Source organism: Microtus ochrogaster, unplaced genomic scaffold (assembly GCF_000317375.1).
Source record: "Microtus ochrogaster isolate Prairie Vole_2 unplaced genomic scaffold, MicOch1.0 UNK35, whole genome shotgun sequence".
Taxonomy (NCBI): domain Eukaryota; kingdom Metazoa; phylum Chordata; class Mammalia; order Rodentia; family Cricetidae; genus Microtus; species Microtus ochrogaster.
Window position 1 is genome coordinate 3,408,273 of NW_004949133.1, and position 26,735 is coordinate 3,435,007.

General features: G+C 41.6%; 2 protein-coding genes across 3 annotated transcripts in view; both read right to left on the reverse strand.

Moving 5' to 3' along the window:
• Nucleotides 1–18,912, reverse strand: part of Cd84 (CD84 molecule) — a 64,854-nt gene extending 45,942 nt beyond the window's left edge. Inside the window, exons 1-3 of the mRNA XM_026789974.1 lie at nt 18,890–18,912; nt 18,356–18,387; nt 12,327–12,473 (exon numbers count right to left, since the gene is read on the reverse strand). Coding sequence (XP_026645775.1) covers nt 12,327–12,473; nt 18,356–18,387; nt 18,890–18,912 — 202 coding nt within the window. The remainder of the gene's footprint in view (nt 1–12,326; nt 12,474–18,355; nt 18,388–18,889) is intronic.
• A 4,397-nt stretch (nt 18,913–23,309) lies between these two features.
• Slamf1 (signaling lymphocytic activation molecule family member 1) overlaps nt 23,310–26,735 on the reverse strand; it is a 33,379-nt gene continuing 29,953 nt past the window's right edge. For both annotated transcript variants that reach the window (XM_013354249.2, XM_005368586.2), the window contains 2 exons: nt 24,613–24,708; nt 23,310–23,369 (listed from right to left, as the gene is read on the reverse strand). In XM_013354249.2, coding sequence (XP_013209703.1) covers nt 23,319–23,369; nt 24,613–24,708 — 147 coding nt within the window. In that variant the 3' untranslated portion in view covers nt 23,310–23,318. The remainder of the gene's footprint in view (nt 23,370–24,612; nt 24,709–26,735) is intronic.

The window sequence follows — 26,735 nt, forward strand, 5'->3', positions numbered from 1 at the left end:
ACCAGGCTGGTCTCGAACTCACAGAGATCCGCCTGCCTCTGCCTCCCGAGTGCTGGGATTAAAGGCGTGCGCCACCACCGCCCGGCTAAGCTGAATTCTTAATTTCAGTGAAGTGATCAGCCTCTTACCACATTTTCCTGACAGAAAAAGGAAATGGGTTGTTTGATGGAACATAAGTAATGTGACTGGAAGCTTGGTTTCCTGTATATGCAATGCATTAAGTTTAAAAGTACCATGCAGACAAAATTAGGATTGACCAGAGGGACTGTTTGATGCCTGGTTACAAACGAAGTGTCTATCACTTCCTCCAAGGACCAGGAAACATCGCGAAAGAAGGGGTGGAGAGAATGTAGACCTGGAAGGAGTAAAGGGAGAAGAAAGGCAGGGCTGTTGCATATTTGAAGTCACAGCAGCTGTGACTACCTGCATGACATTTGCTTGGTTTTCAGCAGGTCAAGTATGTGATCCAGAACACTCGTTTTCATTTTCACTATCTCTGGACCCTGGTGGTGGGGAGTTGATGGCGAATGCTCTCAATTTGCATTCTATTTTCCGCTTCAATACCTGTTAACATGCTGTCACCAAAACAGGGAGGGTTCCTGGGGCTCCAGCTCTCCCTGAAGACTGACGTGCAGATAATGGCTGAAGGCGGAGGGAGAGATACTTTCTTTAGTGGTATAGCCACCAGTATGGTGCATATGCTACTAGAAAGAAATTCCCATCCATGCTCATGTACACGTTAATTAAACTCTTAGGACCACACATAATAAAGACTCGAAAGTAGAAGTGGAGCTCAGTTGGGAAGAAGAAGTGAAACACGAAAGAGTAACTAGCAGAGAACAAGATCAAAACGCATTAGGTACACATGCAAAATGTCATAATGAAACCCATTAGGTGCATAATTAATATTTTCTAATATAACATTTTAAATGTTATTTGTAACCAAGAGGAGAAAGAAATAAAGCAAGGTCTTGGGGAGTAGGTGAGCAGCAGAGTACATGTCTAGCACGCATGAGGCCCTGGAATTAATCTACAGCCCTCATGCTCCATGAGAGAGAGAGATAGAGAATCAGATAATGATCTAAAAGAATACCCTTTACAATCTTGTAACGAGGGAAGAAATTCTAAAAAGACATAAAAGCATAAATAATAATGTCAAAATGGATATCTAAATCAAATTTGGCTTCTGCTTAGTGAATGACCGTACAATGTTGAGAGAGGTGTCACGGCCAGCTAATATTATCACAAAAGGAGAGGGAAAGCCTGTGCATGCGCAGGAAGAGAAAGGGGTATCTGGTAGGAGAATCCGCTAACAGTGTGTATACATAATTCATAGAAGTAGAAAATAGAATGAAAATTTGCATCGAGAGCATTCGCCATCTCCTCCCTGCCACCGGGGATCAGAGATACAAAAATGAAAACGAGTGTTCTGTATCACGTGCTTGATCAGCTAAAAATAGAGCAGGATCCTCAACCCCCAGATTCTGTTGCACCAAGTGCTGGTGAGGAGGTGGGAGAAGAGAAATCTTAATGTCCCGAGAATGGGATTATACATTTAGGATAATAACTGCATACACTATAGTAGCTAATTTGCATCATTTTCCATAGAGTAATTCTACCTTGGCAGCCACTCAGAACACTTTTATAGATACAAAGACATGAAAAACTGAGTGTGAGATTGTTCACAATAGATATTCACAATAATCAGGAGTTAGAGAAACCTGGATATCAATAAGGAAATACACCACAAATATGACATTGCCATAGAATACAACACTCTATTAAAAAAATATAACAAAAGCCACATATGTAACTTGAAAAGAACTAAGAATACAATATTGAATAACAGACAAAAGGCCTGAGAAACAGAATGGCATATCTATTTATATAACTTCAAGTAATTTCAGATATGTACATATATTGCAAGCACAAATATATAAATGACAATAAACTATAGTGCACAAATTATGAGACAGTCAGGGACCATCGGGGTTTACATCTGATTGTCCCATATAGGTTCTTTCTAATGTTTGTTTCTCGGGTGGCAGTGCTGTTGTTGGAGGCTGCTGAACTGTAGGGAGTGATGCCAGCCTGACTGAAACAGGTTTCCAGGAAGGAGCCTTTGAAGACTATACTTGACCCCTAGCTGCTGCCTCACTCTTTGCTTTCCGGTTCCCTGTGATGTGAACAGTCTTCACCACATGCTCCTACTGCCATGCTCTGAGCTATTTTACCTTTCTCTCCTGCCATGATGGAGTGAAGCCCTCTGAAACTCAGAACCAAAATAAAGACTTCTTCCCTTACATTGCTTTTGGCAGGTATCATGGTCATATGACACAAAAATAATGAATACAAAGATGGGCATAGGGACAAAGGGTGGTTAAGCTCTCATAACCTGTTACCTATTGAAAGCATGGTCTGAATTTGTCAATCACCATGGGAACAAAGGACAGGGGCACTGTTTTGGGCTCACTCAAGGGTCTGTTATCCACTGAAGGCATGTGGTGTGTCTTTTTATAACTTCCAACTCTTTCAATAATTTTATTGACCACAAGAAGTTTATGCCATAATAGCCTCCAAGAACAAACTGGATGGTTCTTGGGGAACACTGCTAACCTTAATTTTGACTCACAGTTTGAAAGATACAGTTGCCATGAAGATACAGTTGACTCTTCACATCTTGGTGGACAAGGAATCCAGGAGTTTGGACCAGAAACAGGTTTGACTTTGACACTTTATCACCCACAGTGATGTTCTTCCTCTAGTTAGGACCTATATCGCTTTCCACAATCTCCCCAAATATTGCCAACACCTAGGGAGTAAGTTTTCAAACACGTGTCCCTTATAGGGGGCATTTCACACTTGAATCATGATATTCTGTTCCACTGCCCCTCCCCAATTTATGGCCCTCTCATAATCCCAAATATATTCAGCCCAATTTCAAAAGGTGAGTTCCAACAGTGTTCAAAAGTACAAGGTCTGAAGTCTTTTCTGGAATCTCTTAACTGTGAGGCCTTGTAAAATAAGTTTTAAAACCCATCATGTTACATAATTCCAATTTATAATGGCAGAGTAAACATTTCCATTCCAAAAGGAGAATAGGATGGGGGGAAAAAAACCCAGACCAAATTAGGACTGAAACACAACAGAACAGATACTAAAACCTGATGCTCGATGCCCAACATCTGGAGTTCCTGGTGGCAACATCTGGCCTCTCTCCTGGGCTGGCTACACTAGATGCCTGCATCTTTCCTCAAGTAGGTGTCTCATGTTCCTGTCATCTGCAACAGTGAATATCCATTGGAACTCATGCATGGTTCCCTTTACAGCTTCATGCACAGCCTACTCAGGAGCTCCACATAAGAAATCAAACTCTGTTACAACTTGGTCTTGACAATTTTCTAAAATCTTGGTGCAAGCCTCAGGAATCCAGTAGCAATGTGGTGACCACTGTCAAGTTCTAAATGTGGTCAAGTACTCTTCTCATCATAGCTCTAGTGATCTCTGAGTGTTTGTGAGGCCAAACCTGGGTAAACATTGGAGTGGAACATCACCATTGTGGCACCTTCTGTTCGGCCACCTTCCTTTTACGTTCAAGTTTTTCAAGTGAGCTCTCACTGTTACACCATGGAGCCTTCACTGAGTGGATTGCTGTCTAGTGCAGAGATCCGGGCTTCTCTTTATTTGTGCTCATCTGTTTAACAATTATTGCTGCTTTGCTGGTTGCTTTGAACTTTTTTATGCCTCTTTCTTCACCAAACTGAAAAAGTTTCACATCTTTTCTGCTATATGTTCTCCTCTTTTACACTATAATTTGGCCTAAGAGCTGAATTAGAAGCATAATAATGCCACAATTCAAATGCTATGCTCTTTTGAAACTCCCTTTGTCAAACAAACTAGTTCAACTTTTTACCTTAGTCTCACTCAGATTTTCAGGACGTTGGAAGGATGTCGTCATGTTGTCAGAGTATAACATTAATGCCCCCTCGCTCAGTTACCAATAGACTCCTTGCTTCCCTTCTGACATTTTAAAGAGTCAGTCTTCTCTATCTCTGTTTTTATTAGATTGTAGTCTTTTGATCTATCAGTTTTACCCTTTAAGCTTATCACAACAACCCCATTCTTGGTACCAATTTCCCCTATTATTTTCCTTTCCCATTTCAGTCATAGAATGTTACAGAAACAATTGAAGATGAGAGAATTTATTTTGGGTCATAGTTAGATAAAGCACAGTCCATCATGGTGGGAAAATCTTGGCAGTGTTTATGGAGACAAAGCACATGACTGGAAAGCCTCATTTTTTTTTTTTTCGGATCTGGAAAGTATTGGTAACATTTCCTGAAGCCTGCCTCCAATGGCCCATTTTATTTAGCTAGTCTCTACTTCCTAAAGGATCCATGACTTCCTAAAGTTGAGCACATTTGAAATACAGTTCAGTCTTAAATAGTAAGTTTTGAGAGACATTGGCAAGCAGAATGTGTTTAGAAAATAAAGAACAATGAAAAGCCATGTAGTGGATCTGTACATGTATTGGATAGTGTTAAACACACAGAAATATAATAGAACTTTAGAGAGAGGAAATTCTTAGGAATTATCTTGTTAACTCATTCACAAGTGCATTTTAAGAAGGGAAGATATGAAATTTGAGAAACTCACAATTATTTTTGATATTGAGTCACATAGCAATGGCAATTATTGTCAAATATTTGGAAAGTTGCCATGTGGAAAGGAATTAGATGGTTATCAACAACGAGGGCAACAGCAGGCAAACTCTAGGAAGTGTTATTTTTTTTGCTTGGTCATATTTTAATTCCAAAATAATAATTTTTCATTTTATTGAAAATAGATAATATATCCTGATTTTTGATTCCTCTACCTCTGTTCTTCACAGTTTCTCCCCACTCCCTTTACCAATCATATTTACTTAGGAAGTGTTATTATAACATATGGAACACAAGACACTGTTGTTAAGGGAAAGCCCAAGGAAAGGATGGATAATGTTTGGACAGAGAATTTGGGAGTGTTCAGTAGTTTTGTTGTTGCTCTAAGGTTAAGTCCTAAGAACCACCTCAGCTAACAACCTCAAGTGATGAGTTTATATGGAAAGTGTAAACAAATATATTTTTAGCAACTGATGAGTGGCCACCATAATAATCACTAATCCTGCAGTGTCTACATCTTCATGTAGTGTTCATGCTAGTGTTATTTGAAGATCGCCAGATGCTTTTGGCTTTATACATCTAAAGAAACACTATGGGCTAGGAGTTTATAAGGACAATTTTCTTATTTCATTGTTCTGGAACAACAGTGATTATCTTACTAATTTAGACAAGACTTTCCTTAAGAATTTAGAATACCCAGCAAGAGAAAGAAAATAAATACCAAATTTGTGAAGGATAAGTTAACCCATTAGGCAGTGTCAGTTTCAGGAGGGGGCATTAATTGATGCCGTGCTTACTCTTCCTGAGTTTGGAATTGATCTTGAAATAGAAGAATCACATAGATAGAAAAAAGTTTCAACTTCGTTAATAATAAATATGTTTGTCAAGGAAGACTTTAGGTGGGGGGATATGTGGTTGATACTCAGCACCATGCCTGGCACTTAGAAACTTCTAGATCAGTGGTTCTCAACCTATTGGTCATGACCCTTTTGGTCAAATGACCCTTTCTCAGGGGTAACTTATCAGATATCCTCCTAACTGATATTTACATTATGACTCATAACAGTAGCAAAATTATAACTATAAAGTAACAACAAAAGTAATTCTATGGTTGGGATCCCCATAACACGAGGTACCGTATTAAAGGGCTGCAGTATTAGGAAGGTTGAGAACTACTGCTCTGGGTAAATATTGACTATCATTATCATTATAATGCAGAGGATGAGGTGGGGAAAGGGTAGTTAGGGGAGGAAGGAAAGGTTCATAAAAGCACAACCTCGAGATTCCCAATATGAGTACAATCTGTCCTTGTAAGCTGTAGTAAGTAGACAAGAAGCTGAGCAAGTGGCTCTAAGATAGACAGCACGGAAGGACTGAGTAGAGCTTGCTCAGTTGTCTTTTCAAACACACAAGGTGATTCTCACCCTGAATTGGAGTAAGTGAGGGGTGGAATAGGAGAGAAGCCAAAGATTTCATTACAGATGGAATGACTCTACTTCCTAAAAGGTGCCTATATAGAGCCAGGGTTAGACTATAAAGAAGGCTAAGACTTCCACTGCTTATCTAAGTGATTGAAATGATCTGTTTGTGTGTGTGTGTGTGTGTGTGTGTGTGTGTGTGTGTGCGTGCGTGTATGTGTAGACCAGAGATTGACATCAGGTGTCTTTCCTGATTTCTGACCACTTTATTTACTGAGGCCAGGCCTCTCACTAGACCAAGATCTCATCAATTCAGCTCATAGACCTAGTTGACTTGCCCTGAGGTTCCTGTTCTGTCTGCCCAGTGTTGGGATTGCACGGAGGACACCATGCCCTCCCAACTTTCTCATGTGAGTGCGAGGGGCCAGAATGCTGATTCTCATGCTTCTGCAGGAAGCATGCTTTATCCACTGAGTCAACACTCCAGTACAGATATTTCTTAAGATAGTCTCAAGCCAGATAATGGTGGTACATGCCTATAACCTCATACTCAGGAGCCTGTTGAAAGCTAGCCTGGACCACTGGACTATCTCCCCGCCCCCCATACACACACACACACACACACACACACACTCACAGTTTCTGTTTTACTCTGTCATCTGTCTACTTTGACACTTTGTTAATTCTTTTTTATTTTCTGAGATAGGGTCTCACTATTTAACCCTGCTGTCTTGGAAATTGCTGATTAGGTCAGGTTAGTCTTGAGCTCACACTCACAGAGCTCTGCCTGCCTCCTCCTCCAAAGTGCTAGGATTAAGGGTGTGTGCCATTACACCCAATTATTAAGACTTTCTTGAGACCCCCCTACCCCAGCTGATGTAAACTCCACCTAGGCTAAAAGTAACTCCAAGACCAGCTTATTCATGAGTTTTTCCTCTCCCACAGTTGGCAGTAAGAGTTGTTCTGCTACTACACCAGCCAGCAGAGTCATTTCAGAAGCCTTAGCAGACACATTTATGTCAAATTCTCAAACAGGCTGCCAATAGGCTTTATGCAGAGATGGAAGAGTACACCAAGAAAAAACAGAATTTTAAAATCACGTTGCCTCTTTCCTGACCTCTCTGAGAGGTAGTTGTAGGACCCTCTTACCCCAAGTCTCACCTGCATATTGGGAAAACTTATAAGAGGAGACATTTGTTAATTATAAATAAAAATGGAATAATTAAAAAATATTGATAATAGGAATAATGAGAAAATATTTTTAAATATTCAAAGATGTTATAGATGGAAGGAGGGAGGGCTTATTTTTATTTATTTTATTCTAAACAGAAGAACTAAGTAGATACCGGTTAGCAGGGTGTGGGTGTGATTATGCACAAATATGGAAGCGGCTTTCCACCGTGCTTCCTGGCTCATTTCTCCCATTGCCCTCAGTATTTCCAAAGTGACTAGGAGACTGTTGGGGTGTTGGAGACCCAGAATAGGCCTAGCTCTATGACCTTCTGCCCTCCCCTCCACAGTTCCTCTTTCTTGGTGCAGAGCAGTCTGCATGTGCTGCCCTTAGCAGTATTTTCTGAACTAAGGTGAAATGACTCGCGAGCAGCTGACCACCATCTCAAGATACAGAGCTGACCACAAACAGCAACTACCACCTTCACAGACCAATAAGCAACTTATCCATGCTGGTAAAAAAAATCACTCCCCTAGTGATTATAATTACATTATAATATGCAATTCTCTTCCCAGAGACATTTGTATCTACCATTAAAAAAAATCTTTTGATCTCTGGCCACACACTGAGTATGCTCAGAAGTGCCCATTTCTACATGTGAAAATGAGTCTTTCCTATATGAATACATGTAAGTTTCCCCACTTTCTTTGTTCCAGAAGGCCATTGATTTAAGAACATCTCCATTGTTTTCTGTATTTGTTTTATTTGGCAAAACTGTCTTCATTCTCTTTAAAAATGATCTACTTATTTTGTGTACATTGGTGTTTGGCTGCATGTATGTCTGTGTGATGGTGTCCAAGCCCCTGCAACTAGAGTTACAGATAGTTGTGAGCTGCCATATGGGTGCTAGGAATTGAATCTGGGTCCTCTGGAAGAGCAGCCAGTGCTCTTAACTGCTAAGCTATCTCTCTAGCCCCTCTGAACTCTTTTTATCTTCTTCTTGGGCTTATTGGCTTTGCCCTCACCATCAGCTGAACCTGTTGAATTAGGTACACATCAGCGATGAACTCAGGGCTATGGGAACATAAATGTCTCCTCTCTCTCAGGGGCCATGATGTCAGGGATGTTGTGGAGAAGACCGAGGAATCTGGCCTGGGCACAGTCTTCACTGATGGCCCCTATGATCATTTCAAACCCTAACTATCTACATGTGTGTAAAGAAAATGTTTGACTTATGATCTTTGAGGCAAAATAAGCAATTAAGGGCAAGAAATTTGAAACTGTGCTACTATTCATTTGATCCCGCAATCTCTATTGATTTTTAAGTCTCCCATTTCATTTCTTCCTCTTCTGTAGTGGCATTTCATTTGTATTTTACTAAATAAAGCTTGCCTGAAGATCAGAGAGTAAAACAGCCTCACTGGTCAGCCTTACAGACCAGGCAGCAATGACACACACCTTTAATCCCAGTAGCCACACTAGTTTGCCATAGAAACCAGGTGGTACGTGCCTTTAATCCCAGTGGTGCACACCTTTAATCCCAGCCCTAGAGAGGTATGGGAGATGGGAGGAGACAGCTCTCAGTCTTTTCTGAGATTCCTGGAAGCAGGATCACCATTTTGGACTGAGGCAGGTAAGAACCAGCTGCTGTCTGTTTTACTTTTTTGACCTTTGGGTTGAACCCCAATTTCTCTCTCTGAGTTTTTATTAATTGTGCCTCAGTTGGTGCCCCAGGTGGGACAGAAACTCATCTGTACTCTTCCAAACCATGTCATACAATCTTTAAGATCTGGGATCACATCAGTGTTCTTTGGCAGTTTCTGTTACAGGGGATTATTTTATCTTCTTTAGAATTATTCTTATTTCCTCTGATTCCAAGAGATTTTATGATGAAGGGAATGTCATAGAGTGGTTCTATTTCTTATTCTAAGTCACAGAATCTCATCCTTGATCATTTCATTAAATTTCTCTGCATTTCCATAGTCAGACAAAACTTCTCACCTAAAATAATCTTACCTTCTTGACTTCTGAAGTCAGAGTTGGGCGTGCCTCCCCTCTGTTTACCTAGGGTCCCGTACTTCCTCTGGCATCAAAGTGACTGCACATTGCAGTTATGGTCTTTGGGTGAACATTATCAACATCTACCTCTGCTTTCCAGTGGGTCCCAGTAGACAATGCATTGAACTCCTCATGATGACCCGCTTACATATTTCATAGCAAGGTTTTGTCAAGCAACTGCATATACAACAGTGGCCCCATAAGATTACAATAGGGCTAAAAAAATTACTATCACCCCCATAAATAGTAGCTTGCTGCATTACTAACACATTTGCAGGGATCTTGGTGCAATCAAACCCACCACATTGTCATTCCTATAAAACATATACATATGCAGCATGCAATAGGTAATAATAAGTTTGATGCTAACTAACATATTTATGTTCTATAATTTTTTTCATTGTTTTAATGTTTATTGCCTTACATTTGCTAAACACTTTTGCCATCAACAGTCAAGCAGTATGCAGAACACAGCAACAGACACATGTAGTTTGTGCTGTGTTTCAGAGTGCATTGTTTTCCTCTTGTGTTTGAGCTACTCTATTAATTTGTTAAGTAAGTATGGACTGAGGAACAATAAGCTAATGCATATATCTTATACATACACATACTAAAGACATATAGTTACCTATACCATTTAGGCTTGTGAAAGCATATTTTAAGATGGTTGACCAATGGTGAAATTGCCTAATTATGCATTTTTAGAGATTATCCTCATTGTTAAGTACCACATGACTATTTTACTTTCTGTGCTCAATGTAGCTCCTTTGCTGAGGTTCAAATTCAGAACCTCACACCACAGGCAGCATCCTGCCTTTGAACAGTATGTTCACTTGTAGAGCTACTGACCCCTAGTGGGTAGAGCCCAGGAATGCTATTAAATGAGCAGAGCAATCCCTCCTGACAAGCTCTAAAGCCATAGTAGGTCCATAGTGAGTGAATTGAGAACAAGTAACCATGTGGTAGTGAGTGAATTGAGAACAAGTAGGGTCCTTCAGTGAAATGACACATATATTGGTGAATGAATCATTGAGTACAATTAGGATCCTTCAGTGAAATGACTTCCTGCAGTTACCCATGCTTAGACCCTGTCACTAACCCATATTAGGCCTTCTCATTTGCTAAGGGAGGGGGCAGCTCCCTCTAACTTGTAGGTGTTTTGAGCTAAGGTGAACTTAGTTACTCTTTTGTCGAGTACATGACTAAGTCCACATCCTTCAGATGCAGAGGAGAGACAGTTGTGGAGCCACCGGGGTGGGGTAGATGATTTTGTCACACTACCCTCATGTGGACAATGTGTAGAACTTGTTTTGAGAATTGATTTTTCTTTCTTTTCCTTTCTTTGCATCTGGAGAGCCTTGGGAAGAGTGAAAGTGTGTATGATTGCATTCATGGTGTCAACTAGACCACACTTGGAGCTAAAACCTCCAGATGGAGGGCATACCTGTGAAGGAATTTTTGCTTAATTTTAAGTAGGAAAATCTACTTCTAATCTGTATCTTTTAGTTAGAAACACACACACACACACACACACACACACACACACACTCACACACACACCTTTAATCCACATCTTTCAAACTAGGAAAAGGCATGCCTTTAATTCAGATCTTGAGGAAGGAAAACACACCTTTAATCTGGGCCACACTCTCTGCGAGAAACCACTAAGGACATGACAGAAGGAAACTTTTGCTCTTTGCCTGCATGCTTTCACCTTGATAGCTTTCAGGTCACAGCCAACCATTGTTGGATTAGCTGGAGCATAGCCTATAAATCATTCTAATAAATCCCATATAAATATATGGGATCTTAGATATGTATTTGTACATACAAATATTTATATAATATAAACAACAAGCAATATTTATAGTATATAAATATAGTGTTTATAATTACATATAAATATTTACATAAATATTTGTGTATTTATACATTTTAGGTATAAACACAAATTTATATACAATATATCATGTTATATAAATATATATAATATTTATGTTATATGATAGTATGTATGTGTATTAATTCTCTCTAGGGAATGTTACTCTAGAGAACCATGACTAATACAGATTTTGATACTAGACATGGTTCTAGAACAACAGAAGTATAAGGATGAATCTTTTAAGTATCTAGAATAGGCTTTTCAATTCACCAACATCTACAGCTCCTGAAGCCTCTCCAGTCCCTCTCTTGGGAGCTCAGAGAGTACTGAACTCTCATGGTGTGAACTATATCACAAATTTATGAGATAAATGCACTTGTTATTCTGATTTCACCAATTGTGAGTGACAATGGATTTGGTGAACCTGTATATGGAGCTCTTGACAGTTTGGGGGAAAATAAAGAAAGAGATGATACTGATTGGTTGCTCTTAGCTAGATAAATCAACAAAAGAAAGGGATGAACTCTGTGATAAAATTATCAGTTTCTAGCATCTCAGAATCCAGTGAAAGACAACAATGAGCTTAGTGATAAAATCGTTCAGTTCCAGATGCACATGAACATTCTAAAACAGTGTTTCTTAACCTTCCTAATGATGAGATCCTTAAATACAGTTCCTCATATTGTAGTGACCCCCAACTGTAAAATTATTTCTATTACTACTTCCTAACTGTAAATTTGCTATTGCTATGAACTGCAATGTACATATCTGTGCTTTCCCATGATCTTGGGGGTCTTGGCCCACAGGTTGAGAACCACTGATCTAAAGGTTCCTAAGGGTCCTCTGGAAGAGAATATTCTCTCCAGCAGCCACAGAGCTCAAGTTGCAGAAAATCAAGCCAAAGCCCTTATTATGAGTTTGGTTGAATGGCAGTGAAAATTCAAGTCCCAGCCTAGGAGCATGTCAGTGGCTAAAGCAAGCATATGAATTGGTACAGGATGAGATCTTGGGACAGGGATGTGTGGGAGGATCCTACTGAAACTGAGAACTCAGCGTCTTCAGGTTCTCAAGGGTTTATCTCACCTGAGGAAGTAGTGTATCATCACTCCCACTCCTTGAAATGTTGCCCTTCTCACCTTTGACTGCAGAAATCAACCCCTCGTTATCTACTGAACCAGCTGTAACTTTCTCAGAAGGAAATTCCAGGAAGACAATGCTGATGTCTTCATTAGTACCTGTAGTTGCCTTTAGATCTCCATTCAGACTTAAGGCACAGCAGGCTCCTAGAAGGGACGTAAAAAGTGGAGTCATGAGGAGGTACAGTAGGCTACCAAAGAGCTTAATGAGTTTGCTAATTCATTCAAGTGGAAGTCTGGGGAAATGGGTGGGAATGCAGTTTTAAGGGTGTGGGGTAATGATAGAGGGAACGTGAAACTAGATCAGTCTGAGTGTATTGATGCGGGACCTCTGAGTGGGGTTTCTGGGTTTAGCATGGAAACTCCCACAGTTTATAAAAAGGTGTCAAAATGTTTTTGAATGGCTGACTGAAGCATTTGTCAAAAGACGGTCTACTGAAGAGGAATCCACAATGCCTGATATCCCTCAGCTTGGTGGTGATGAAGGGATTTGAAAGCTTTGGGGAATGGCAATGCTAGAGAAGATGCACTGTGTAAAATCTAGTCCTCCACAGTGGGAAGGTCCAGAAGACACGACCTTTAGTAATCCTATAAGATGCAAAATAGTGAGGTGACGCAAGAGTTTTGTTGTGGCTTTTTCTCTTGTGCCAGACCGTAGGGTTGGTGATGCTGCTGCTCAGCTGGATGAATTTCAGTTGGGTGCTGAGGTAGCAGGAGTCAGGTGGCAGCACTGAAATGACAAGAGCAAGGTGATTGTAGTTATCATAAAAGGTAACCTAGCCAAAGTCATGTTCATAATGGCCTAACCAGTAATGGTCAGCACAGTGAATTTATTGTGAATAATAAAGTGAATTTATTGTGTATGACTCATCCAGTCCTTTAGAACCAGCTAATCAATCATGGTGTTTCCAAGCATGAAACAGATAAGAAGCCTACTGAATTTTTCTTTAATCTGCATAAGCGGAAAATTTCTTCAACAAATGAAAGAAAGGCTACATTGGATTATGGCAAAAGAGAATCTTGTCCCATGAATCAATTCCCAAACTTGAGTCAATTTGCAGATCCAGAATTCCTTGAATGAAGGACAGCTAGGTTCTCCTGAGGAAGGGACCTTAGTAAAACACCTAAAAGTTTTACACTTATCCTTTCTTCTATCCTTCCCCAGAGGAACCTGCAGCCTTTTACAAGAGTAACTGTACAGTGGGGTAAAGGAAACAATCAGACTTTCTGAGGTCTATTGGATACTGGTTCTGAATTGATGCTGATTCCAGGAGACCCCAAGAAATATTGTGGCCCTCCATTAAAGTAGGGGCCTATCAAGGTCAGGTGAATAATGAAGTTTTGGCTGAAGTCTGACTTCTGGTAGGTCCAGTGTGTCCAGTGTGTCCTCAGACTCATCCTGTTGCTTATTTCCCCAGTACCAGAATGTACAATTGGGATATATATACTTAGAAGTTGGCAGAGTTCTTTGGTTGGTCTTCTGACATGTGGGGTGAGGGCTATTACGGTTGGAAAGGCTAAACAGAAGCCTGTTGAGTGGGCTCTGCCAAGGAAAATAGTGAATTAAAAACAGTATGGCATCCCTGGAGGAACTAAAAAAAAATCAGTCTTGAAATGCGCATGGGTGGTGGTTATCACCACATCTCCCTTTGACTCTCCTGGGCCAGTATGGAAGATGGATGGATCTTGGAGAGTGACAGTTGACTATTGAAAACTCAATCAGGTAGTGACTCTGAGAAGCAGCTCTACCAGATGTGATGACCTGTTGGAGAAGGCCACGTCTTGGTTCTTGGCTGCCCAGTTAGCTTAGACCCAAAATAATCATACAGAAACTGTATTAATTAAATCACTGCTTGGCCCATTAGCTCTAGCTTCTTATTGGCTAACTCATATTAATTTAACCCAATTCTATTAATCTGTATATCACCATGTGGCTGTGGCTTACCAGGTAAAGTTCCCAGCATCTGTCTCTGGTGGCTCCATGGCTTCTCTCTGACTCTGCCTTCCTCCTCCCATGCTATAAGCCAAGCTAGTTTCTTTATTCATTAACCAATAAAAGCAACACATAGACAGAAGGACCTCCCAACCAAAGTCCTTACTTGAACAGATTAACACATCTGGTATGTGGTATACAGCTATTGATCTAGAAAATGCCCTTCTCTCAGTTTCTGTCCATGGGGACCACCAGAAGTAATTTGCTTTCAGTTGGCAAGGCCAGCAGCGTATCTTTACTGTTTTGTCTCAGGGATATATTAACTCTCCATCCCTGTGTCACAATTTAGGGATCTCAATCATCTGTCTCTCCCGCAAAATGTCACACTGGTGCACTATACTGATGACATTACACAGATTGGACTAAGTGAACAGGATGTAGCTATCACTTTGACTTCATTGGTAACCAATATGCAAATCAGAGGATGAGAAATGAATCCCACCAAAACTCAAGGGCCTTTTACCTCAGTGAAATTCTTTGGAGCCCCGTGGTGTGGGGATATGCAAGGATGCTCCTTCTGAAGAGAAGGACAAGTTCTTGCACTGGACACTTCCACCACCAAGAAAGAAGCACAGCATTTAGTGGACCTATGTGGAGTCTGGAGGTAGCATATTCCTCACTAGGGTGTGTTACTTCAGCCCGTATGCCAAGAGACTCAGTAAGCTGCTAGCTTTGTGTGGGGTCTGGAATGGGAGAAGGCTCTTCAACAGATCCAAGCTGCTGTGCAGGCTGCCCTACTACTTGGAACATATGACCCAGAAGACCCAATGGTACTTGAGGTGTCAGTGGCAGACAAGGATGCTGTTTGAAGACTTTAGCAGGCCTCTACAAATGACTCACAGAAGAGACCTTAGGATTTTGGAACAAGGTTCTACCATCATCTGCAGACAACTACTCTCCATTTGAAAGACAGCTGTTGGCCTGTTAATGGGTCTTAGAAGAAACTGAATATTTGGTAATGGGACACTAAGATATTATTTAGCTTGAGCTGCCCATCATGAGCTGGGTGTTACGTGACCTACTATGATGGCTACTCTTGGTTGTCAACTTGACTATATCTGGAATAAATTACAATCTAGGAACGGACAACACACGTGTCCATTTTCTGCTTTGCTTAAAGTGGGTGAATCCACTTCTAGTCCAGAACTTTGGTGTAGGAAGATACACACCTTTAATTCAAATTGTGGGTCGGGAAGACAAACCTTTAATATGGACCATGTCTTCTTCTCGAAGTCTATGTAAGGACATAGAAGGAAGATTTTGTTCTTTGCCTGCTTACCCTCATCTTGCTAGCACAACCACTCCTTCACTAAGATTGGAACCTACTTCTTTGGGATTCCAGCATATACAGAAGACACATCTAGCCTCGTGGAGCTGGCAACAACTATGAACTTTCTGTTCATAGCTAGCCATTGTTGATTAGCTGGACTACAGCCTGCAAGTCATTCTAATACCCCCCCACAATCTATATATGTAGATTTCTCTATATCTATCTATCTATCTATCTATCTATCTATCTATCTATCTATCTATCCATCCATCTATCTATCATCTATCTATCTAATCTATATATGCACCTATAGCCTCATGAGGTGCTCTCTATGATCGGTTGACTGAGGAAGAGAAGACTAAGGCCTAGTTTATTAATGGTTCATATGTTATGCAGGCACCACCCAGAAGTGGACAGCTGAAGCATTACAAATGCTTTCTGGGACAACTCTGAAAGACAAGGGTGAAGGAAAATCTTCACAGTGGGTGGAACTTTGGGCAGTACACATGGTACTACATTTTGTTTGGAAGAAAAAAATGGCCAGATGTGAAATTGCTCAATTGATGTGGGATTCCCCTCTGTATGCTGTGAATATGTTTTATTATCATTGGTTAATAAAGAATCTGTTTTGGCTTGTGGCAGGGCAGACTAGAGATAGGCAGAAAAGCTAAACTGAATGCTGAGAGAAAGAAGGCAGAGCCAGAGAGATACCATGTAGCTACTAAAGGAGACAGATGCTTAGGTATTTTACTGGCAAACCACAAGCCTTGTGGTAAATTACAAGATAATAGCAATGGGTCAATTTGAGATGTAAGAGTTAGTTAATAAGAAGCTTAAGCTAATTGACTGAGCAGTGCTTTAATTAATATAGTTTCTGTGTGATTATTTTGGGTCTGGGCAGCTGGGAAACGAACAGGCAGCCTACACTCAGTGACTAATGAGCTATAGCCAATGGACTGACTGCACAGTCAGAGGCTTAGAAAGAGCATGGTTAGAAAACTGGTGAGAAAGACATCTGGGGAAGAAGCATGTGGATCCGTCCTAATGTTTGAAAGATGTGATGATGCATTTGTCCCATGTAAACGCTCATCAAAAAATAACTCCAGGGGCTGGAGAGATGGCTCAGAGGGTAAGAGCACTGGCTGCTCTTCCAGAGGTCCTGAGTTCAATTCCCAGCAACCACATGGTGGCTCATAGCCATCTGTAATGTAATGAGACCTGTTGCCTTCCTTGCCAGTAGTACATCGTATGATAAATAAATAAATAAACAAATAAAAAGATGTAAAAAAAAAAAAGAACTGCTTCAAAGGTGGAGTTTGACAAGCATCTCTTAAAAAAAAAATTACTCCAGTTGAGGAGGAGCTCAAAAATCAAGCAGATAGGATGACTCTTTTGGTGGGGAGTGAGTCTCTTTCCCCAGCCGTTCCTACTGCCGCCCAGTGGGCCAATGAACAGGGACCACGGTGGCAGAGATGAGGTTATTCATGGACATAGCAAACAGATGAAATGGCCTTTTGGAGAAACAGCTACAATGTCAATTAGGTGGCAGAAACCTGGAGAGTTGGTGCAGGGTTCTCCAGAAGGAGGTATATGCTTGGAATCAGCATCCAGTGTATGGCATGGTTTCTCCCATAGCCAGGATCCATGGCTCCAGAGATCACAGGGTGGAAAAGGGAATAATTCCACTCATTATCACTCCTACTGACCCACTAGGAAAATTTTTGCTTTCTGTTCCTGTGACCTTAAGTTCTGCTTGCCTAAAAGTTTCCAGAGAGAGGAGCGCTTCTGCCAAGAGCCACAACAAGCATTCCATGGAACCAGAAGTTCAGACTTCCGCCTGGCTACTTAGGGCTTCTAATGCCCTTAAATCAGTAGGCTAAGAAAGAAATAACAGTATCAGAAGGGGTGATTGATCCAGATTACCATGGGGAAACTGGAATGCTTCTTCACACCGGAGGTAAGAAAGATTATGTCTGGAGTATAGGAGATCCTTTAGGGTGTCTCCTGGTGCTACTGTGTCCTGTGATTAAATCAGTAGGGAACTACAACAGCCTAATCCAGGCACGATGACAAAGGGCACATACCCATCAGAAATGAAGGAAGGGTCAGTCTTCCAGGAAAAGAGTCAAGGCCTGCTGGGGTTCCTCCCAAGGGTGGAAAAAATACAGAATGGGTAGTAGAGGAAAGTAGTCATAAGTACCTGCTATGGCCTGGCCACTTGCAGAAATGAGGATTATGGTTAACATGAGTGTTTCTGTTGGATTTTGTTAAGTATGTATTTGTACAGATATTTGTGTTTTCTTTCCTGAATTTCTTTATCATGTGATGTAACATCATTTAAGAAAATAAAGTGGTTATATTTAAGTTTGAGATACTAAAATAATGTCCCTCAAGGGACTAAACCCTCAGATGGAGGATGCACCTGCGAGGGATTTTTTGCTTAATTTGAAGTAGGAAAAATCTACTTTTTTTTGAGACAAGGTTTCTTTGTACACAAGGCTAGAGCCCTGGCTGTCATAGAACTAGCTCTGTAGACCAGTGTGGACTAGAACTGAGGCATCCGTCTGCCTCTGCCTCCTGGTGCTGGGATTAAAGGCGTGCACTGCCTGGCTGGAAAAATCCATTCTAATCTAGATTTTAGGAAGACACACACACACACACACACACACACACACACACACACACACCCATCCACCCTTTAATCCAGATCTTTCAAACGTGGAAAAGACATACCTTTAATCCAGTTCTTGAGGAGGGAGGACATACCTTCAATCAAGGTCACTCCTTCTGCTGAATACCTACAAAGGACATGGCAGGAGGAAGCTTTTGCACTTTCCTGCTTGCCCTTACCTTACTCTGCGTTTATTCCTTCATTGGCATTAGAGCCTACTTCTTCTGGATTCCAGCATCTACTGGAGACCAGTTGTGACATCCAGTCTTGTGGACTGAGCAATTATTGGATTCTTAGACTTCCCGTTCAAAGCAATCCATTGTTGGATTAGCTGGACTACAGCCTGTAAGCTGTAAATCATTATAATAAATTCCCTATCTATCTATCTATCTATCTATCTATCTATCTATCTATCTATCTATCTAGAGTCAGTGTATAAATTCCGTTATGCTAGAGAACCCTGACCAATACCGTGTGTTTGGTTTATTAGAAGCTGAGTAAAAGTCCAGGGTCAGTGGTTCTCAACTGCATATTTTGCCTACGTGGCAAAATCTAGTAATATCTGGGCCCACTAATTGTTTTCATTGCTGGAATTCAAATTCAGGGCCTCACTCTAGTCAGTGCCCTACCTTTGGATAGCATCTTCCCTCATGGGGGGAGAGGATGTGCTACTGGCACTTAGTGGGTGGAGCACAAGGATGATGTTAAAGGAACAGAACACTCCATTGTGACAGAAATTTGTCCAGTCCCAAATGTCAGTTGAGAAATTTGGCTCCAGTTTTCTCTACAAGGGGAATTTAGGTGGAGGTGGGGAATTTAGAGAAGGGGATTACTCTGGCTGTGACAAAAATCAAATGCTTTTTAGACACAACTCTGTCCTCTGTAAGGAGAATGGATGCGGGGTTTTAGCAGCAGGAGAGGCCCTGGGCTCACTCTTGTACACTCTCTTGGGGAAGCAAAAGTCTCGCAACTCATTTTACCAAAGCAGCTGCCTTAGTGTTCACAGACAAGGCTACGGAGACACGGACTGTGAAACATATCCAGCCACACTGCCATACTAAGAAACGTGAGACCGAAGTGAGTCTCTCTCAGTGGACTAACTATATTTTATTAATTTTCCCAAGGCAGAGCTATAAACACATACTTGTAATCCTAGCAATTGGAAGGCTGAATTAGGGGGCTGGGAGTTGAAAACTGACATGGGATGCATAGAAAGACTTTTTCTTTAAAGTAGAAGAATCATACATTTTAGGGGGTGTATGAGCACCCAGTGTCTTCCCGGCCAACATGTGTACCCTGTAATCACCACACACAGGCTGTATGACTCCAAAAGAAGCCAAGGACTCCACCCAGGCCCAAGCCTTAGCCTCTTAAAACCGAGAATGGGTCTGTTCCTCCTGACTTCTTCAGAATTCAGATGTGCTCAGTCAAAAGAAAACAGTGTTGGAAGAGCAAGATGGGGGAATTCTGTCTCTGTAGTCTCTGTTTTAATGCTGTCAGCCCGAGGGAAAGGTGAGCTTGACTCACTCGGGGCCGTTCGGGGAAGACTGAAGCACACAAGTACAGTACTGGAAAAGGCTCTTTTCTTTCTACCCTGCAAACCAGGCGTGGGAGAAGAGGGGGGGGAATGGCCAAGCACTGTTGGATGGGTAGTCAGAAAGGTTGCCTCTAAGACATAACCCCCTCCTCAGTGAGGTCTGGAATCTACAGATTCAAGAAAGTTTGGGAATAGACTCTCCTTCGTTTCTGCATCTCCATCAGGTAAAACTCAAGCATAGGAAAAACCCAAGTGTTAGAAACTAATTTTTCTGGAGCTGTCTGGATTTCAGTAAATTAACGAGGGCTTGTAACTCTAGGCTTTATATATCCCCATTCTAAGTAGCTCTATGGGTTTCAGAATCGACAGGTAGTCTTTCAGACATGACATGGTTGATGTACCCATTGACTCACAAGCAGCTGTGGTTGTCTGTATAAGAAGTGCAGAAGGTCAAACCAGTCAAAATTCCATCACAGAGAGAGGGATCTCCCAAAGTTTCATGAGTTACTGAGAGTTGATGGCTCCTGAGGGAGGAATTACTTTTCTTTAGAGCGTGTGGGCCCAATGGATGATTCTCGTATGGTAAGCATTAACTGGATTCAGTAAGAAAAAAGAGGGAATTGAGTCAGAAAGAAAATGGATTGGTGGGTTCCTAGGGGAATTGTCGGAAGGTAGTTTGGATGGATACAATCAAAATATGTTGCACATATATGATATTTTCAAAGAATTAATGAAATTCTTTGGTCTAAGCTTCTACAAGGGCATGTAGTGAATATTTTTTTGGTCTGTCTGGCATCTAAAGCCTTGCTTCTGTCTTGGTAACTTTCTAATTCATGAAAAGGTAGAGTTTTCCAGTCACTACAAAAGTAGAAGCTTCCAGATAGCAAATTCGTAACCTCCTTTGGAGGTGGAAGATGAGGACATGTGAGCTAGGGTTGCCCATTCTGAAGCATCAAATTATGAATTCTAAGCTAGCAATGAAAAGATGAAGGAGGGAGCAGTCATTTTGGTGGTGGACAATTCAGGAATAACAACTACTACGATCAACTACTACTACTAGTGCAACAGAAGCAAAAGGCAGCGGTCTGAGTCCAGTGTTGTAGACATGTAGACAAAGATTACGATACAGCAGTGCCCAGTATAGCCTTGCAATCCCTAGAGTAGCTTTGCAATTTTAGTTATGACCCTAACCACAGTCTAGTCTTCTTTTATCCTTTTTACTTTCAAAGGAGGTGCAATGGCTATTCTTGGGTGTCAACTTGACCACAGCTGGATTGAATTACAGTCCAGACATGGAGGGCACACCTGTGAGAGATTATTTTTTGCTTGGGCGAATCCACTTCCGGTCCGAACCTTTGAGGCAGGAAGACACACACCTCTGAAGCAGATCTGAAGGGGGAAGACACGCCTTTGAACCAGATCTTGAGGTGGGAAGGCACAACTTTAATCTGGGTCACACCTTTTGCTGGAAGCCCACATAAGCGCATGGCAGAAGGAAGCTTTTGCTCCTTGCCTGTTTATCCTCTCCTGTTAGCAAGCCCATTCCTTCACTGGCATCGGAGCCTACTTCTGTAGGATTCCAACTCTACTGAAGTCCAGCTGAGACATCCAATTTTGCAAACTGAGCAACTGCTGAGTTCTTGTACTCTCTGTTGCTGGATTAGCTGGATCACAGCCTGTAAGTCATTCTAATAAAACCCCCTTCTATGGAAATGGATTCCTTCTGTAAGTTCTGTTACTCTAGAGAGCCCTAACTCATAAAGGTTGTTTTTTTTTTTTTCAGAACTTCCTAGTAGTTATTTAAACCAACTGGAATATTTTCAACAGGTTTCCTTTTTGCAAAAAAAAATCTAAAGTTAGCTTTTGTTGATGAGCAATCTCTCTATAGAAATTAGGACCACAAAGGAGGATACCTGAAACAACAAGATTTACACTGTAAATTGTCTAAATGCAGGGCAATGGGACATCAGAGTTTCGAGCTGGGCAGTTGGTGTTCATTGTTACACAATGATATAATTGGCTTTTTTTATGCATGAGTAGGTGTGTGTATTGTGTTGTGTGTGTGTATGTGTGTGTTTGTGTGTGTGTGTGTGTGTGTGCATGTGCATGCGAGTATGTAAGTGGTTATGCTTGAAAACATCACAGGAGGATGCCAGTGTCTTCCTCTGTCACTCTCAGGGGACTTGATGGGCTGGGCCAGCTCACCAGAAAGGTCTTAGGACCTGTCTTTCTCTGAAACATGAACACCCAGCCACGCCTATCTTCTTACACAGAAGCTAGGAGTTTGAACCCAGATCCTATACCAGAATCCACTGATCCCTCCCCACCTCCACAACAGTTATTTCTTAAAGTATTTGCCAAAGTTGTGTAAGGACAAAAGGTTGAAAATGGCCTCTCTGAGGGCAGACAACATGAAGATGGGACTTTACATAGAGAGACTCTTTCTGCACACAACTTTTATCTAAGTCATTGAACATCCAATCAATTGAAACTGTTTAATCAAAATAATTTAATTTTCTATTTGAAGATAAGTTCAGTACAAAGAGGTATGCAGTAAATAGGAAGTGCCTGGTAGACCCGCAGTTCCTCAGTAGGCCTGGGTGGTAAAATGGGTTCAGAACCAACTGAGGGGGAATCTTGAGGATCCAGGGTTTTTTCCCTCAAGGAAGTAAACAGAGAGCTTCTATTCAAAAGTCCTTTAAAGAAGTGAAAAACCTCCCTGGGGCAAGTTCCTCTAAGTATCCCAGGTTACTTTATAACAGTGCTCCCAAACACTTGCTTCTTCGATTTAAAAAGAATGCTGCTCGCTGAGGACGACACTTTATAGAACCTTGGATGGTTTCCAAATAACCTTGGATGGTTTCCATTCTTTCACTCAAAACTTTAGACTCTGCAGTCATCTTCAGCCTGTTGACTTACAGCTAGCTTCAGTTTTGCAAATAAAATACTGGTTCTTTTATAGAATGACCTCCAGTCACAAAGGATTCACCCTTCACACGTCTCTTCATTCCCTCCTCATCCGGAGAGCGGAGAGCGAGAGGGAAACGGAGGCACAGAGCCTTGATCAGGTCTTGAGGTGACCAGGATCTGCTTGCAGAGTAAAACACAGACAGCCAAAACAAAAACATCTCCAGACTTTGGGCCTCGTGCTCAGCCATCTGAGGCAGGTGTTCCACATCTTGGCTTTTTGTCTCAGGGTTTTGTTTACCAGCACAGCATAGCGTGAGATTCTGCACTCATACCGTCTATTTGATCCGCTACAGCGAAGGTGGAACGCTATTCCAAGGGGTCTCTGCTCCGTGTCTGTGTCAGCGGCACAGCAGGCTGCCTGCTTGGGAAACCTCACTTCCTTGCTTACTTCACAGGTGTGCCTGTGCAAATCGATCACCGGGGAATTGATTGAAGAAGGGGACAGATGTGCAGTGTCTGTCACAGAGAACTCGGGACCGAGGGCCAAGTTCAGCGTGGATTTTGATTTTTCTATGTTCCTTCAAAAAGTCCTTTCCCTGGGTGTCTGGGGGTCAGCTCTCTGGTAACGTCACACTGGCATAAACTGTGGTGGGGTTTGATTCCTGCGAGCAAAGAAGACATTCATGAAAGAAGGAATGGAGGGACGAAGTGCACAGGCAGTGAGCAGAGCAGCCTTCCCTGGAGAAGAAGAGGCTTAGAGTTCCTGTAGTACATATAGCATGATGCTTCGAGTCTGTCACAGTCTGGGCATGGCTAGGCCAGCACTCAGGTCTCCCAGAGCCTGCCTGCAAATGGGGCTCCATCTCCCTTCCAAGCATGAGTGTGCCATCTGGGAGATGAGAGATTTGAAGACTGGCCTTGCCTTTCGATCCCCCCTCTTCCCTCTTCTCTATCCCCTCTCCTCCTTAGGAAGAAACTCCCTTAGATCAGGACATTTGCCAGGTCATGCTATGTCTTCCCCACGTGACAGGCTGAATCTTCCAAAATTGTAAGATCAAATGTATCTCCCTTCAAGTTGTTCTCTTAGGTATTTTGGTTACAGCAATGTAAAAATAGGTAACAGACCTCCCATAGGGTAAAGAGAGTCAGAGGAAGAAAAAGACAAGCGAACTCACACCACGGTGGTTAGGAAGCAGTAAAGAGGGATACCAAAGGAGATCAGAGCAACACACATCCTCTTTCAAGGACACAGTGGGTGGGCTTCCTCCAGCTGGGCCTCACTGCTTCCTGACAGTATGATTGTGTTATGCGCACAGCGTGGATCAGGAGCTTGTCAATCAGGTAAGAACCCTCACCTTTTGTGACCCTGGGAATACCCTCACAGACACACCCACAGGTGTGCTTTATCAGTTTCTTAGGCCCCTCTTACTCCCATCAAGCTGACAACCAAAATACCCATCCCTGAATTCTTCAAGAATTCTTTTCTCCCTCTCCATCTTCCTTTTCTCCCACTTACTGTCAGTCCTGGAGTACAGTTTGGGGAAGCCAAAAGAGGTTTTAGAGGGGCTAGTGAGATCCAAATGGGGATGAGAGAAGTGGTACCTGTTTGCGGTCTTCAAAACAAGTATGTCAGGTATTTGTTGTCCTTTGACAACTCTCAGAGAAACACTAATCAGAACACAGTGGCTCACAGCCTATGAGCCCAGATGAAGGATTTTGTATGAGTCCTACCAAACCAAGACTACAGCTATTCCTTTCTGCATGTGGCATCTGGACCACTCTCACCAATATGATTCACTTCATCTCTCCCCTAAAATAAATACACAACAACAAAAACCTTCTTCCCCTTCTTCTCAGCCTCTCACCAGACATTCAGTGGGGGTGGGGGGAGCAGAGATGCCTCACCTGAACAGGCTCTGGGACAGGCTCTGTGGCAGCCACATAAATGGTGGTGCAGGGACTCTGACCCGTCAGGGAATCACCGAATTTCTTTTCTGGAGGCTACAAGAGAAGCAAAGGGGACAGATTAGTTGAGCAGAAAGCTGGGCCCCATCCAATGGCTCAAATTAAAAAAACTCCTTCTTTGCTCGTTCTAACTTCCTCCCTGGTGAGAATTCTCCCAAACTTCCCTGGAGTTCACTTTGCTTGTCATTCCCAGAGTGACATCTTGGGGCTTCCAACCTCTCAAGGCAACTTCATCCCTTGTTAATGCTTTAGAAAAGATATCTTCATCTCAATTGCTGTTCATTTCTTAGATGCCATAGTATGTAGAGAGATTTAAATTTAATGACAAATGTTTGATTAGGGATGAGGGGGTGAGGGGCAGATGGAAGAAGGTTTTTAATCAGCTTTTGTTCACGGGTGCACTCTTTGCTTCTCTTCCTGGTTGGGAGAATTTTAGTGTCACCAGACCTAAATGTAGGGATGAGGGATGGTGTCAATAACTTATATGTTCTGCATTCAATTAGGGAATTTCACAAAGAAGTCTGTACTCAAAATAACCCTGAGATGTCTTGGGACAATGGTATTGAATTTCCCTTTAAGATTTTTATCTAAGTAGAAAGAATTATTTTAAACACAATTTTAACAACATAGCATATTTTTGTTTCTCATGTCTTCTGTTAGGGGCTCTGATTTTCACATCTCCAGGGATACCACATTGGAGCAGTATTAGATGTATAACTTAATTTTGCTATTTTTTTGAGAATGGGAGCCCTCAAAATGACAGTGTAAAGCAGAAACCACATAATAAGCCCTGGAGAGGTTCCTATCAGTTAACCAACAATTGTTTAATTTCCCGTTATTATGTTCTGTTGTTAATTTTTTGAGACAGGGTCTCACTGGGTAGCCTTGGCTGTACTGGAACTCCCTATGTAGACCAAGATTTTGCCTCAAACTCAGAGATCCACCTGCCTCTGCCTTCTAAGTGCTGGGATTAAAGGTGTGTGCTATGACATCTGGATGCTATTATGCTTTATTTAAAGATATTTTATAGCTATTATGATGAAAACAAAAGAAATGCTGATTTTTGGATAATATCTGTTATTATCTTTGTAATGATATAATAGTATGATAAATAAAAATGAAGGAAATTGTAAGGATGTAGGTAAGTCTGTACATATTGATCTATAAACAAAAACGTCTTCATATTTAAGATACATATAAATTAAAAACCAATAAAAATAGAATATAAATCAAGAGGCAAAATTAGAGTGTAGTTAAAATACTGTACTGGAGTACAAAAAATAAAAGGAACACATGTATGTTAGTAAATCAGGGATGTGCTGGGTGGTAGCGGGCATGCTTTTAATCCCAACTTTTGGGAGACAGAGGCAGATGAAATCTCTGTGAGTTCGAGGCCAGCCTGGTCTACACAACTAGTTTTAGGACAGCCAAGGCTAGAAACCCCATTTCAAAAAACAAAACGAAACAAAACTATAGCCCCCCCCCCAAAAAAAAACCCAAAACAGACAAAGAAGTCAGGGTGTAGTTTATAATTTCTAGGATGGCCACTAAAAATAGAGGAAATAGTCATTTAAATATTAATGCAATGTAGAATAAAGTTTAATGATAAAAATATAATTGAAAATTCCTCCATCAAAGAAACTCCAATCTCAGAGACTCTCACCAATAAGTTCTGCTAAATATATAAGGGGAGAAATATGATCAATCCCACCCAAACATTTCTAGAGAGTCACAGGAAGAAAATGCATCTGTTGGTGAGCTGAATTGTGGCCACCAAAAGATACGTGCCACCAGTGTCAGGATGTCATTGTGTGGTGTACAGCCTCGGCAGAGATGTGGATAAGATAGGTAAGGTCAGAACTTCAAGGCGAGGTCACTGAGTCACAGTGGCCCACATCCAGGGCAGGATGTCCTAAGAGATGGAAAGAAGGCAGAGCACAAACAGGAAAGTTACCTAGAGATAGAGGCAGAAATTGTGGTACTACATTGGAGCACCAGACTGAAACCCCAAGGTCCAAATCAGGAGCAGAAGGAGAGAGAGCACGAGCAAGGAACTCAGGACC